The sequence below is a fragment of the Salvelinus sp. IW2-2015 genome, linkage group LG28, assembly GCF_002910315.2.
Source record: "Salvelinus sp. IW2-2015 linkage group LG28, ASM291031v2, whole genome shotgun sequence".
NCBI lineage: Eukaryota > Metazoa > Chordata > Actinopteri > Salmoniformes > Salmonidae > Salvelinus > Salvelinus sp. IW2-2015.
Window position 1 is genome coordinate 27,603,463 of NC_036868.1, and position 14,984 is coordinate 27,618,446.

General features: G+C 43.5%; 1 protein-coding gene across 1 annotated transcript in view; it reads left to right on the forward strand.

Annotated features, from left to right (window-relative positions):
* The window catches only part of LOC111954486 (kelch-like protein 29), a 362,843-nt gene that overhangs the window by 324,756 nt on the left and 23,103 nt on the right, over window positions 1–14,984 (forward strand). The window contains exon 14 of the mRNA XM_070435852.1: window positions 11,784–11,977. Within this exon, the coding sequence (XP_070291953.1) occupies window positions 11,784–11,977 (194 nt within the window). The remainder of the gene's footprint in view (window positions 1–11,783; window positions 11,978–14,984) is intronic.

Here is a 14,984-nt window from a genome sequence, read left to right on the forward strand (position 1 = left end):
GAGGGTGACGTGGAGATGAGGACAGGGAGTAATGGGTGTGTGTATGTGTGTGCTTTGTGTTTTACCCAGGCTAATAAACACGACGTAGCAGACGGTTTTGGGTGATTTCCAGGTTTTACCAGCAGGCTAATCATTTCTTCTGTCTCTCTCCCCCTTCCCTCTCTCCTCTCCCCACCTCCCCTCTCTCCCCCCCCCACCCCCCTCTTTCCCACATCCTCTCCCCCCTCTTTCCACCTCCCTCTTCTCCCCCGCCCCCGCCCCCCCCCCCCCCCTCTTACCACCTCCCTCTCTCCCCCCTCTTACCACCTCCTCTCTCCCCGCTCTTCCCACCTCCCTCTTCCCACCATCCCCTCTCCCCCCCTCCCTCCCTTCCCCCTCTCCCACCTCCCTCCTCCCCCCTCTTCCCACCTCCCTCTCTCCCCCCTTCTTTCCCACCTCCCTCTCTCCCCCCTCTTCCCACCCCCTCCTCTCCCCCTCTTCCACCTCCCTCTCTCCCCCTCTTCCACCTCCCTCTCTCCCCCCTCTTCCCACCTCCCTCTCTCCCCCTCTTCTCACTCCTCTCTCCCTCCCTTCCACCTCCCTCTCTCCCCCCTCTTCCCACCTCCCTCTCTCATCCCTCTTATCCCCATCCCTCCCTCTCTCCCCCCTCTTCCCACCTCCCTTCTCCCCCTCTTCCCACCTCCTCTCTCCCCCCTCTTCCCACCTCCCTCTCTCCCCCCTCTTCCCACCTCCCTCTCTCCCCCTCTTCCCACCTCCCTCTCTCCCCTCTCCCACCTCCCTCTCTCCCCCTCTTCCCACCTCCTCTCTCCCCTCTTCCACCTCCCCTCCCCCCCTCTCCCACCTCCCTCTCTCCCCCCCTCTTCCCACCTCCCTCTCCCCCCTCTTCCCACCTCCCTCTCCCCCTCTTCCCACCTCCTCTCTTCCCCCCCTCTTCCCACCTCCCCTCTCCCTCTCCCCCTTACCCCCCATCCCCCCTCTTCCCCCCCTCTCCCACCTCCCTCTCTCCCCCCTCTTATCCACCTCCCTCTCTCCTATACCTCTAGATCTATAGATATTAGAAACATCTGAGGTATAAAGAAAGTAGAAAGGAAAGAAGAAGAAAAGACCAGACTGACAGGAAGAAAGATAGAGCATTGAACTACAGCTCACACTTCTATGCTAAAGTCAAATTGTTGTTCAATATTTTGTTTATCAATAGATTATTGTGTTTCTATCTTCCTCCTTGGGGTATTAGGCTCTGATGATTTAAATAGGCTATGATGTCGCACTCCTATCGCCAGCAACAATGTCTCTTGTCTGATGAAAACCAAAATAGAACAGTTTGTAATAAACCATTGTTATGTATGGAGGAAAAAGGGGGATGCTTGCAAAGCCGAAGAACACCATCCCAACCGTGAAGCACCGGGGTGGCAGTATTCATTTATGTGGGGGGTGCTTTGCTGCAGGAGGACTGGTGCACTTCAGAAAATAGATGGCATCATGAGGATGGAAAAACTATGTGGATGGAAAAACTATGTGGATATATTTGAAGCAACATCTCAAGACATCAGTAAGAAGGTTAAAGCTTGGTCTCTAAATGGGTCTTCAAATGGACAATGCATACCTCCCAAGCATACTTCCAAAAGTTGTGGCCAAAATGGCTTAGACAACAAAGTCAAGGTATTGGAGTGGCCATCACAAAGCCTGACCTCAATCCTATAGAAATGTGTGGGCAGAACTGAAAAAGTGTGTGCGGCAAGGGAGGCTAACAAACCTGACTCACAGTTAGACCAGCTCTGTCAAGGAGGGGGAATGGGCCAAAATTCACCCAACTTATTGTGGGAAGCTTGTGGAAGGCTACCCAAAATATTTGACTACCAATACTAATTGAGTGTGTCTCAACTTCTGACCCACTGGGAATGTGATGAAAGAAATAAAAGCTGAAATAAATCATTCTCTCTACTATTATTCTGACATTTCACATTCTTAAAATAAAGTGGTGATCCTAACTGACCTAAGACAGGGAATTTTTACTAGGAATTAATGTCAGGATTTATGAAAAACTGAGTTTAAATGTATTTGGCTAATGTGTATGTAAACTTCCGACTTCAACTGTACTTCAAAGTAAAAGATCAACTGTTTGGTCACCTGTGAAATTAAACTGTAGGCTGTAAACCGGTTTGCATACAGCAAAACTTGAAATACATAGCTTATCTATTTACTAGGCTACTATAGGCCCAATTAAGCGAGAGATGCACGTGGTAATTTGTTGTATGGCTACMTTAGGAATATATGAACCCATAGATTCCTATGTCCAATTATTTTAGATTCCAAAAATAAAATGTATAGATTTTCGCTCTTCTCACTAACGGTAAATGGCTGCATGTAGGGCTGTGACGGTCATGGAATGTTGAATAAAGGTAATTGGCCAACCAAATGATCGTGGTCACCGTGATAACCGTAGAAAATACTGACTCTTAACTGCGTTTGCTGCCATAGAAATAGAAAAGCTGTCATCAGGGTAAAGGGAGGCTACTTTGAAGAATCTCAAAAATATTTTGATTAGTTTAACACTTTTTTGGTTACTGCATGATTCCATATGTGTTATTTCATAGTTTTGATGTCTTCACTCTTATTCTGCAATTTAGAAAATAGTACAAATAAAGAAAAACCCTTAGGTGTTTTCAAACTTTTGACTGGTGCTGTATGTAAATGAATGTGTTAACTGCTTATATGCTCATAATACCTGTAAAATGACATGTACTGATTAATATTGTGAAACATATTGAAGATAACAGGCAGACAGTAAATACTGATATGAATATGAAAATATGTTTCTATTTGCACAGACAAAAAAATACCATAATATTTCTCTAATAGTTAGCTTTGACTAAATATTATTCCTTTAATGGGCAACTCAACCCCCTGGTAGAGCATATTTCCTAAAATTATGAAATTAACTTATTTTATAATTTCATCGTTCTTAAATAATGTTTTAGAGCTCAACAACATTTTACAGTCTTACAGTCTCTATAATTACAGTCTTTACAGTCTTACAGTCTCTTACAGTCTCTATAATTTCCCATTTTATACACAATGCTGAAAATGTGTGATTAATGAGGGTCGGTTTTGCTAACGTTCACTTCCTGGTTTTCGACCATCTTTGAATGTGTGTTTAAAAAGAATACAGGAGTCCGACAATGAAAACCACATGATCATTTTACTAATTGGCATTGGTTGAGATGATAAAATATGCCAAACAAAATTCATGTTTAATTTAATATTGGTTGTCAAAATTAGCTCAACTGCCCAGTTGAGCTGCCAGTTAAAGGGTTAAGAGTTTGTATTATCGCTGAAAAGGACTCAACCACACGAATGCCCAGCATTCATGTTCATTACACACACACAAAAAAATAAATCATTTATTTTTATTTGACGGTTATTTTATTTTCAAGACAGTCTTCATCCATGACCTTCAGGTGTACGGTAATAGTGCCAGCCTAGCTGCATCTTGTTTGCCATTTGCACAAAATTCTTACTTTTCTGCTTGCAATACAATACTTCAACCACTAGAAAATGTGTGTTCGCACAAAGGACATTCTCAAGTTCAGTTTTTATAAATGTCAATTTTTTGCTGGAAATCTGGCCCTAGCAGGTTTTGGGGAATATTTTGTACAAGTGTGCGTGTGTGTTCTGATCTAGTGTGTGTGTGTGTGTGTGTGTGCAGATTGAGAATAAGTAATTGGTGTGTGACCTACAGTGATTTTGCATGTCCTACTTGACGCCCACATCCAATTAAAACTGGCATACCGTCTCTCACACACTCTCTTCTCTCTCTCTCTCTCTAAACACACACACACACACACACACACACACACACACACACACACACACACACACACACACACACACACACACACACACTTTGTCTCCAGTCCTCTCTTGACTGTTTCAAGGTGCCCTCTCAACAGTCTCAAATTAGTGTTATGGTTGGCGGAGGATGCCAGAGTAGCAGCAAGGGTCTCGAGTGTGCTGCCCCCCCCCCCTCCCCTCCCCCTACACACAGATATGGACAGACTGCAGTGTACAGGGCAGTTTGTAAATTAGTTTATTCACATGGATTATAGGTAAATCTGGGAGGGCCGAGTGTAAACGGTCCGGCATTAGATGGTGACAGGGCATGTGTGTGTCCAGGGCCGGTCCAGCCTTTTGGGGCCCTAAGCAACATTTGGTTGGGGGGCCCACCTTGTGCAAAAACATTTAGTGGCCTCCCTCTTGACCTTTGAGATAAACATTTACACTGAAAAAAAATCTAAATGCAACATGTAAAGTGTTGGTCCCATATTCATGAGCTGAAATTAAAAATCCCTGAAATTTTCCATGCGCACAAAAAGCTTATTTCTCTCAAATGTGCACAAATTTGTTTACATCCCTATTAGTGAATATTTCTCCTTTGCCAATATAATCCATCCACCTGACAGGTCTGGCATATCAAGAAGCTGCTTAAACAGCATGCTCATTACACGGGTGCACCTTGTGCTGAGGACAAAAAGAATACCACTTTAAAATGTGCAGGTTTGTCACTCAACACAATGCTACAATGTTTTGAGGGAGCGTGCAATTGGCATGCTGGCTTCAGAATGTCCACCAGAGATGTTGCCAGAGAATTTAATGTCCTTTCTCTACCATAAACTGCCTCAAGTTTTTTGGAGAATTTAGTAGTATGTCACAACCTCAGACCACATGTAACCATGCCAGCCCAGGACCTCCACATGCGGCTTCTTGAAACACATGGGGAAACTCAAGGATTGGGGGCGGTGGGGTGCCTTGGATTATTTCTGTCTGTAATAAAGCCCTTTTGTGGAGAAAAACTAATTCTGATTGGCTGGGCCTGGCTCCCCAGCCCAGTCATGTGAAATCCATGATTAGGGCCTAATACATTATATCAATTGACTGATTCCCTTATTATGAACTGTAACTCAGTAAATGTTGGAATTGTGTTTATATTTTTGTTCGGTATAGTTTTAAAGTTAATTCCTGCAAATCTACACATTTTACCATGGTGCGGAAAGAAAACGCTGCCATTTCCCCCCCCCCCCCCATGTGTAATGGGTGCGTGCTGGTGGCACAGGCGCAGGAGAGTGAACTTGGATAAACAGAGCAGTTTAATAAATGCTAAAAAACTCAGAAAAACAATATATACAAAAATAATATACAAGGGTACAAAACCCGTCGCAGCAGAACATGACACCTGTCATGTTCTGACCTTAGTTCCTTTTTTATGTTTTTATTTTAGTTTGGTCAGGGCGTGAGTTGGGGTGGGCATTCTATGTTGTTTTTTCTATGTTTTGTTCTGTTGTTTCTATTTCTATGTGTTTGGCCTAGTATGGTTCTCAGAGGCAGGTGTTAGTCGTTGTCTCTGATTGGGAGCCATATTTAGGTAGCCTGTTGTCTAGTGTGTTTGTGGTGGTTGTTTCCTGTGTCTGTGTTTGCACCATACGGGATTGTTTCGATTTTTCGTTTATTCATTCACTTTGTATTTTGTATTTTTGTGTGTTCAGTTTTATATATTAAAATGGACACTTACCACGCTGCAAATTGGTCCGATATCTCTTACTCCTCGTCGAAAGAAGAGGAAAGCCGTTACAACACCAGAACATGACTTGCAAAAAACATACAACAAACAATCACCGACAAAGACATGAGGGGGAAACAGAGGGTCAAATACACACAACATGTAATTGATGGGATTGAAACCAGGTGTGATTAGAAGACAAGACAAAACAATGGAAAATGAAAAATGGATCAGCGATGGCTAGAAGGTCGGTGACGTCGACCAACCGAACACCGCCCGAACAAGGAGAGGGACCAACTTCGGCGGAAGTCGTGACAGTACCCCCCCCCCCCCCCGCCCCCGCGACCCCCCGCGAGGCGCAGGGCGATCCGGATGGAGACGGTGGAACTCTCGCAGCATAGAAGATCCAAACACATCCTCCACCGGAACCCAGCATCTCTCCTCCGGACCATACCCCTCCCAGTCCACGAGGTACTGAAGGCCCCTCGCCCGACGTCTCGAATCCAGTATGGAACAAACGGAGTACGCCGGGGCCCCCTCGATTTCCAGAGGGGGCGGAGGAACCTCCCGCACCTCTGACTCCTGGAGTGGACCAGCCACCACCGGCCTGAGGACAGACACATGGAACGAGGGGTTAATGCGGTAATCGGGGGGAAGCTGTAACCTGTAACAAACCTCGTTCACTCTCCTTAGGACTTTAAACCAATATATAGAAGATATATACAAAAAGAATATAAAAGGGTACAAAACCCGTCGCACACCAGAACATGACACCAGAACATGACACCAGAACATGACACCAGAACATGAAACCGAGGGGTAAATACACAACATGTAATTGATGGGATTAAGACAAGACAAAACCAATGGAAAATGGATCAGCGATGGCTAGAAGGTCGGTGACGTCGATCGCCGAACACCGCCCGAACAAGGAGAGGGACCAACTTCGGCGGAAGTCGTGACACCATGAAGTGGAGATGCATTTAATGTTAATATGATATCTGAATGACTAACAAAATCAATGGGGCCCCTGGACACATGCCCTACATGCCCGGTTGGTATTTGGCCATGATTACTACAAGTTTATACACTGAGAGTACAAAACATTAGGAACACCTTCCTAATATTTGGTTGCAACACACCCCTCTACCCTTTTGCCCTCAGAACAGAKTCAATTTGTCGGGGCATGGACTCTACAAGGTGTCCAATGCTTCCCACAGTTGTGTCAAGATYGCTGGATGTCCTTTGGATGGTGGACCATTCTTGAAACACACGGGAAACTGTTTAGTGTGAAAAACCCAGCAGCGTTGCAGTTCTTGACACACTCAAACCGGTGCGCCTGGCACCTCCTAACATATCCAGTTCAAAGGCACTTTAATCTTTTGTCTTGCCCATTCACCCTCTGAATGGCACACGTACACAATCCATGTCTCAATTGTGTCAAGGCTTGAAAGTTATTATTTTACTTGTCTCCTACCCTTCATCTACACTGATTTTGAAGTGGATGTAACAAAAAGGGATCATAGCTTTCACCTGGATTCACCTGGTCATTCTACAGTACCAATCAAAGGTTTGGACACACCTACTCATTCCAGGGTTTTTCTTTATTTTTTACTATTTTCTACATTGTAGAATAATAGTGAAGACATCMAAACTATGAAATAACACATATGGAATCATGTAGTAACCAAAAAAGTGTTGAACAAATATTTTATATTTGAGATTCTTCAAAGTAGCCACCCGTTGCCTTGATGACAGCTTTGCACACTCTTGGCGTTCTCTCAACCAGTTTCTGACTCTTAGTGACTTGATCAGAAGAACAGGAGGAGGGGGAAAAACATCAAAGATAGTGATATGACACCCGTCCTTTTTAGGTACCTGCCTGATGTATTGGAAATAAATAATACCTACTGAATAGACTCTCAGCAATAGGGTTACTGCCATTCTTTGATCCTGTTTGCTTTGATTACATGACTGAAGTTTCTGCTACGAAGCTAAATGCATTTTCTTGTCCAAGTAAACCAAGGTCACTATAAATTGTGATGCATGGATGGATACCAACTCAGTAGCCTAGTGGTTAGTGTTCGCACTAATATAGGAAGGTTAGGAGTTCGATCCCAGACTCAATCTCTGCTTAACACTAAGAAAGATTGGTGGTAAAGGCCCTGCGATGGACCAGCGTCCTGTCCAGGGGGTGTACTTGTACATCAAGCTGCCACACGCTACAGAAACAGGATATAGTCTCCTGCTCCTATGAGATGTTCCGAAAGTTACTTAGCACAATACTAACTCATTTACAAGTCCCTTACAGAGCAGAACACATCTGTCTGTCTCACAGACAAACACACACACAGACGCAGTCACATATGCACATACACACACACAGTAACGGAAAACTGTAATTATACGGTAATTGTTTATATTATCAACAGTAAAATACTGTGAAATGTTTTACTGCAGCATACTGTAAATATGGGTCATTGTGGGAAAGATTTGCTGTATTTTGTGACTGCTACTGTAATTCCATCCCACAGAATATAGTACTGTACCGTATCTTTGGAGTGGCAAAAACCTTTTGACCACTAGTGGGTGCGTGGTATTGTTGTTTCTGGCTCATTAACATATTTTGATGCATGCCTTGTAAGAGGCTATATTTGTTGCACCAATTAGTGAAGGTGCTTTACCAATTTAACTGGTATGTGGTACTYGTGCCCCATCAATTGAATGTGTATAGGGGACAGATTGGAGTGACAGCAAGTCTRAAACCATTAATGCAGAGGAGGCTYGTGGAAGGAGCCATAGGAGGACAGGCTCATTGTAATGGCTGGAATGGAATCAATGGAYCGGTATCAAACAGATGGAAACTACATGTTTGACACTGTTCCATTTATTCCATTCCAGCCATTACAATGAGCCTGTKCTCCTATGGCTCCTTCCACTAGCCTCCTCTGCTTTAARTGTTAAGCATTTTACCATGTCCTTTTGGTCTGTTATGCCTTGTAGTCACTGCCTGTTTGGAAGCCTTTGTTAAGGCCTCTAGAAGTAGAAGTGATATACACTGAGTATATCAAACATTAGGAACAACTTCCTAATATTAGTTGCACGCTAAATCCCCCCCCTGTTGAGTGTGAAAAACCCAGCAGCTTTGCAGTTCTTGACATACTCAAAACGGTGCACCTGGCACCTAATACCATACCCCATTCAAAGGCACTTAAATATTTTGTCTCACCCTCTGAATGGCATACATACACAATCCATATCTCAATTGTCTCAAGGCTTAAAAATCATTCCTTAACCTCTCTCCTCCCCTTCATCTACACTGATTGAAGTGGATTTGACAAGTGACATAAATAAGGGATCATAGCTTTCACTTAGATTAACCTGGTCAGTCTATGTCATGGAAAGAGCAGGTATTCTTAATGTTTTGTATACTCAGTGTAAAACACCAAATATTCGTTGATACTGTATGCTGTAATGTTAAAACACATTACCTTGCAGCCAACCTGCTTGCACCATTTCCATGTAATTACAGCAAAATACTGTGAAATACAAACCCCAATCCCCTCATTGAATTTCATCCATCCATCCATTCATTCATTACGATTATGGTAGCGTTTAATTTTTTACAGTATAATAGTCAATTATACAGTATTGTACTGTGTCATTACACAGTACTTGCTTTGCTACTGTATTTATATTACAGTAGGTGTACTGTAATTTTAAATACAGTAACTTACTTGCCAATGATCTGCCTGTAAGTTACTGTCAAACCCCTTTCCAGTACAAACACACTGTGCCGGTTCCAGGCATAAGCAACATAAGCGGTCGCTTAGGGCCCTTTAGCACCCCCTAGGAACTCAGTCCGGGTCTTGACTTACTATTGAGAGTAAGAATAGTAGAATACACAAGGTGCAATTTAGAAATTTGGTTTTGCATCAGCAGTTTTTCTCTAATGTCAGTCACTGACAGTCACTCAATTAAACATGTCAGTGAATTTTTTGATTGGTAGTTAGTCTAGCCAGCTATCTAAACTTGCAGTAATGCCGAATACCAACCGGGCACGCAGGCCACGTGCCTAGGGTCCCTGATCTCCAGGGGGCCCCCATTGATTTTGTTAGTCATTCAGATTTCATCTTAACAAAAGTAATTACAAAATGTGTAGAATTGCAGGAAATTAGCTATAAAACTGCAAACATTTAACTACGCCCCATGGCAAAATGTGTAAAATTGCTGGAAATGAAAAAGGGGGGCCACTAAATGTTTTGGTGTGAGGTGGGGGGGCCCCCCCAACAAAATCTATCTTAGGGCCCCCAAAAGGCTAAAGCCAGCCCTGCTTGGACACCAAAGTGAGACTGTAGGATTCTAACGTCACCCAGTGATGAGGCAATTAACAAGCTCTGACCCGTGGAACACAGAAACACACACACAAACTCTCATTTAGCATGACGGGGTGACTGCACATTGTGATTTTAAAAAGCGGTCGGTATCAAACGCACATACACGCACAGCATCACACTGCTTCAAGTGTCTTTATAGTAAAATCACAGGTGGCAAACTGCTGCTCTAACTTTACCTCAGCAGGAGAGAAACACATGAGTGGAGGTGTGGAGAGAGAATTGTGGTGAGATGGAATGCATCCTTAGAGATGCCTCTCTCTCTCCACTACACTCTCTCCATCCCCTTCGCTCTCCCCCATCTCTCTTTCCYTCTCGTGTTTCCTATGTCAGTGACCTTCATTGTGCGAATAAACAGTGAAGGTCTGAGTCGAGGCACAGATCAGTGTTGTTTTTTCCCCAGGACATATCACACATTATCTTGTCATCTTTGCTGTAACTGAGACCGGGAGAGAGAGTGTGTGTCATAATCTGGAGCTTAGCACTCTACTACAACACACACACACACACACACACACACACACACACACACATATACACACACCATTCTTGGCAAGCTAACCTCTATTAAACCCCATTTACCATAGCCTTATTTATTCTCAGTTAGGCTGTCTGGGCTCCTATTGTTATGGTGAATAACTACAGACTACCTGCAGAAGGCTTAACACCAGCAACAATTTAGATAGGGTTTTACCGTAGAGAGGTGGGTAAACCCAACCCTTTAACCCTAACCTTGGACTTACCCTGACCTTAGCCTTAGCTCCAGCCCCAACACTAACCCTACCTCCAGCCCTAACCTCAAACCTAACCACAGCCTCAGTTGTTCAGTGTGTGATGTAATCACTCTGCGACAGTAACTCTGCTGGCACTGACCTCCAAACAGCCCAACACTTCCTCCTCCAGGGTATGAGAGATGAAGACGAGATGGAGACCTGAATAGCACTGATAACCTTCTACTTCCATACGTCCTTTTCCCTAAACACACACACACACACACACACACACACACACACCTCACACATACACACTCTCCCCAGTTCCCCGTCCCCCCTTTCTCTCTCATGGATGTCAGTAGACCCAATGTGTCTGTACTGTGAGTTAATGACTCCAACCTAAGTGTATGTAAACTTCCGACTTCAACTGTACATACATACATACATACATTTTGCCTCCCAAGATCAACAGTTTTTCTGTTTATGATATCAGAGGATTCGCGCCATGTGTAAATAAACAAACTCATGTTTCATCTGACACATACTCCTCAGTTTAAAATCATTTATTTTTGCAGTAAATGTTTGTTTATGGCCTGATTCAGTCTCTGTCTTGTAAACAGCTCCCCCAGTGACCTTGGCTACTCTCCTCACCAACAGCCACAGTATTGACAACCACTAAACACACGATGGATGTGGTTTCACACTTATGCTATCTGACACGATTGCATTTCACTCCTCCAACCAATCGGTGTGTAATTGACTTCATTCACACACATGCAAACGCACACAAACAAACAGGGACATGTTGTGCCGGCAGACGGGGCCAACAGTCATGGTGTCAACCCTTGTCACCTTGGTGTGTATTGGTTTGGTCTTGAAGTCGTTGCCAGGGAACTCTGTGGCATGTCCAAACTGTCCAAGCTAGCATGTCCAAGCTAGCATGTCCAAGCTAGCATATTGCTATGTAATACTGCAGTTTCTAAATACACATTTCAAATGTATTGAAAAATGCCTTGCAGATGAAATAACATGTTAATTATCTCTCCTTCTCCCTCTTGTTCTGTGTGTTGGCATGAGGTATGAACCATCACTAACCAGTCCTTGTCCCTCTCCTCTCCATAGGTACGACACCATAACCAACCAGTGGGAGACTGTGTCTCCGCTCCCCAAGCCGGTGCACTCTGCAGCAGCCACGGTGTGCGGGGGGAAGGTYTATGTGTTCGGAGGGGTGAACGAGGCGGGTCGATCGGCGGGGGTACTGCAGTCATACGTCCCTCAGACCAACTCCTGGAGCTTCATCGAGTCACCCATGATAGGTAAGAGTCAATACTGTAACTGTAACAGCCCTTTAAAGAAAAACCACATGATTTCACATGTGCGTTTTTGGAACACTTCTCARGTGATCAAATGTTTTCACGTGTAGTTTCATGTTATCATATGTTGATTTGCATGTTGCCACACGTTATCACAATAACTTCACACGAGATCACATGGAAACATGTGATTTTGGAACAATTCACGTTTGATCACGTGAAATTGGTGTGGTTTTTCCCATAAGGGAGTACTCTAGCTTCTGCTCTAACTATAATGAACTCAACTGAACAGTGAGGGAATGGCAGAGATGTCAGAAATGTAAAGAGGGTTGAGAGCACAGTTCAAACTACCTCACCGTCCCCTTCCATTTACACACACACACACACACACACACACACACACACACACACACACACACACAACCTTATCTAATCCTACAGTACCCCCGGGCCTAGGCATGCAGCAGAAATACATCCGAGGGAGGGAGAGAGAGAGGGGGAGAGGGACGGGGATAGATCGGAGAAGGGGGGGGGGGGAGAGTATGATGTAACTGACAGGGGATAGAGGGGTGCATCTGTTAATGACAGGAGCAGAGATTCAGGGCAGAGAGAAGAGGAAGAAGAGAGAGAGGAGGCTAGCAGCCTGTATACCCTGGGTATAACCAGATTCTCATTATTATCTGTTTGGGCCCCTCTCCCCAGCATGAGCTGCAAATGGCTTTTCCAAACACTTATCAACTGGCTATTTCCTGCTTTCACACACACACACACACACACACACACACGCAGGAACATAAATACACATGCAGGAACACACACACTATTAGATTGACAGACGCTGCCACACATTCATACCCAAGCTGTTAAGTTATCTCAGGCAGTCACTAATCGTGTGTGTGTGTGTTAGCGTGTGTGTGAGCGTGAGCCATAACAGTATATTTGACCTTTCAGCTTCCCTATCAAATCTAAACATTTCAAGCAGGCAACCTAAGAAAATGAACAACAATGACAAATGGTTTGATGAAGAATGCAAAAACCTAACAAAGAAATTGAGAAACCTAGAAACCAGAAAACCTGAGCCTATGCCTTCACAATGGTTAATCACTAAAACAATACAGAAATAAAWGAAAGAACAGCATGTCAGAAATCAGCTCAATGTAATTGAAGAATCTAACTACTTCTGGGATAATTGGAACATCACTAAACAAACAACACGAAGAGTTATCTATCCAAAATACAGATGTATGGATAAACCATGTCTCCAATCTTTTTAGCTCTATAACAAAGAACAAACAGCAAAAACATGGCTTTTTACCAAATTACCGTACGACAGACCACGTATACACCCTGCCCACCCTAATTGAAATGCAAACAAACCAAAACAAAGGAAAAGTTCTCATGCTTTGTTGATTTCAAAAAGGCTTTTGACTCAATTTGGTATGATGGTTTGCTATATAAATTGATGGAAAGTGGTGTTGGGAGGAAAAACATACAACATTATAAAATCCATGTACACAAACAAGTGTGCGGTTAAAATTGGCAAAACAACACAACAATTTGTTTCCACAGTGCCATGGGGTAAGACAAGGATGCAGCTTGAGCCCCTCCCTCTTCAACATAGATATCAATTAATTGGCAAGGGCACTAGAACAGTCTGCAGCACCCGGCCTCACCCTACTAGAATCAAATGTCTACTGTTTGCTGATGACCTGGTGCAGTAAGACAAAAATAATGATGTTCAAGAGAAGGTCCAGTTGCCAGGAACACAAATYCAAATTCCATCTAGACACTGTTGCCCTAGAGCACACAAAAAAGATACATACCTCAGTCTAAGCATCAGCACCACAGGTAACTTCCACAAAGCTGTGAACGATCTGAGAGACAAGGCAAGAAGGGCCTTCTATGCTATCAAAAGGAACATAAAATTCAACATCCCAATTAGGATCTGGCTAAATGTACTTGAATCKGTTATAGAACACATTGSCCTTTATGGTTGTAAGGTCTGGGGTCCYCTCACCAACCAAMAATTCACAAAATGGGACAAACACCAAATTGAMACTGCATGCAGAACTCTGAAAAAACATCCTCRGTGTACAACGTAAAACACAAAATAATGCCTGCAGAGCAGAATTAGGACGGTACCCACTAATTATCAAAATCCAGAAAAGAGATGTTAAATTCTACTACCACCTAAAAATAAGCAATTCCCAAACCTTCCATAACAAAGCCATCACCTACAGCGAGATGAACCTAGAGAAGAGTTCCCTAAGCAAGGTGGTCCTGGGGCTCTGTTCACAAACAGACTGTACAGAGCCCCAGGACTGCAACAAAATTAAACCAAACCAAATCATGAGAAAACAAAAAGGTAATTACTTGACACATTGGAAAGAATGAACAAAAAACAAAGTAAACTAAAATGCTATTTGGCCCTAAACAGAGAGTACAAAGTGGCAGAATACCTGACCACTGTGACTGACCCAAAATGAAGGAAAGCTTTGACTATGCACAGACTCAGTGAGCATAGCCTTGCTATTGAGAGAGGTTGCCGTAGGCTGACCTGGCTCTCAAGAGAAGACAGGCTATGTGCCCACTGCCCACAAAAMGAGGTGGAAACTGAGCTGCACTTCCTAACCTCCTGCCAAATGTTTGACCATATTAGAGGCACATATTTCCCTCAGATTACACAGACCCACAAAGAATTAGAAAAACAAATAAAATGTTGATAAACTCCCATATCTATTAGGTGAAATGCCAACAGCAGCAAGATGTGTGACCTGTTGCCACAAGAAAAGGGCAACCAGGGAAGAACAAACACCATTGTAAATACAACCCATATTTATGGTTTATTTATTTTTTCCTTTTGTACTTTAACTACTTGCACATTTCTACGACACTGTACATAGAAATAATGACATTTAAAATGGTTCTATTTCTTTGAAACTTTTGTGAGTGTAATGTTTACTGTTCAGCCTTTTGAATGGAATTGAATAGAGGGGAGAGAGAGGGGGAT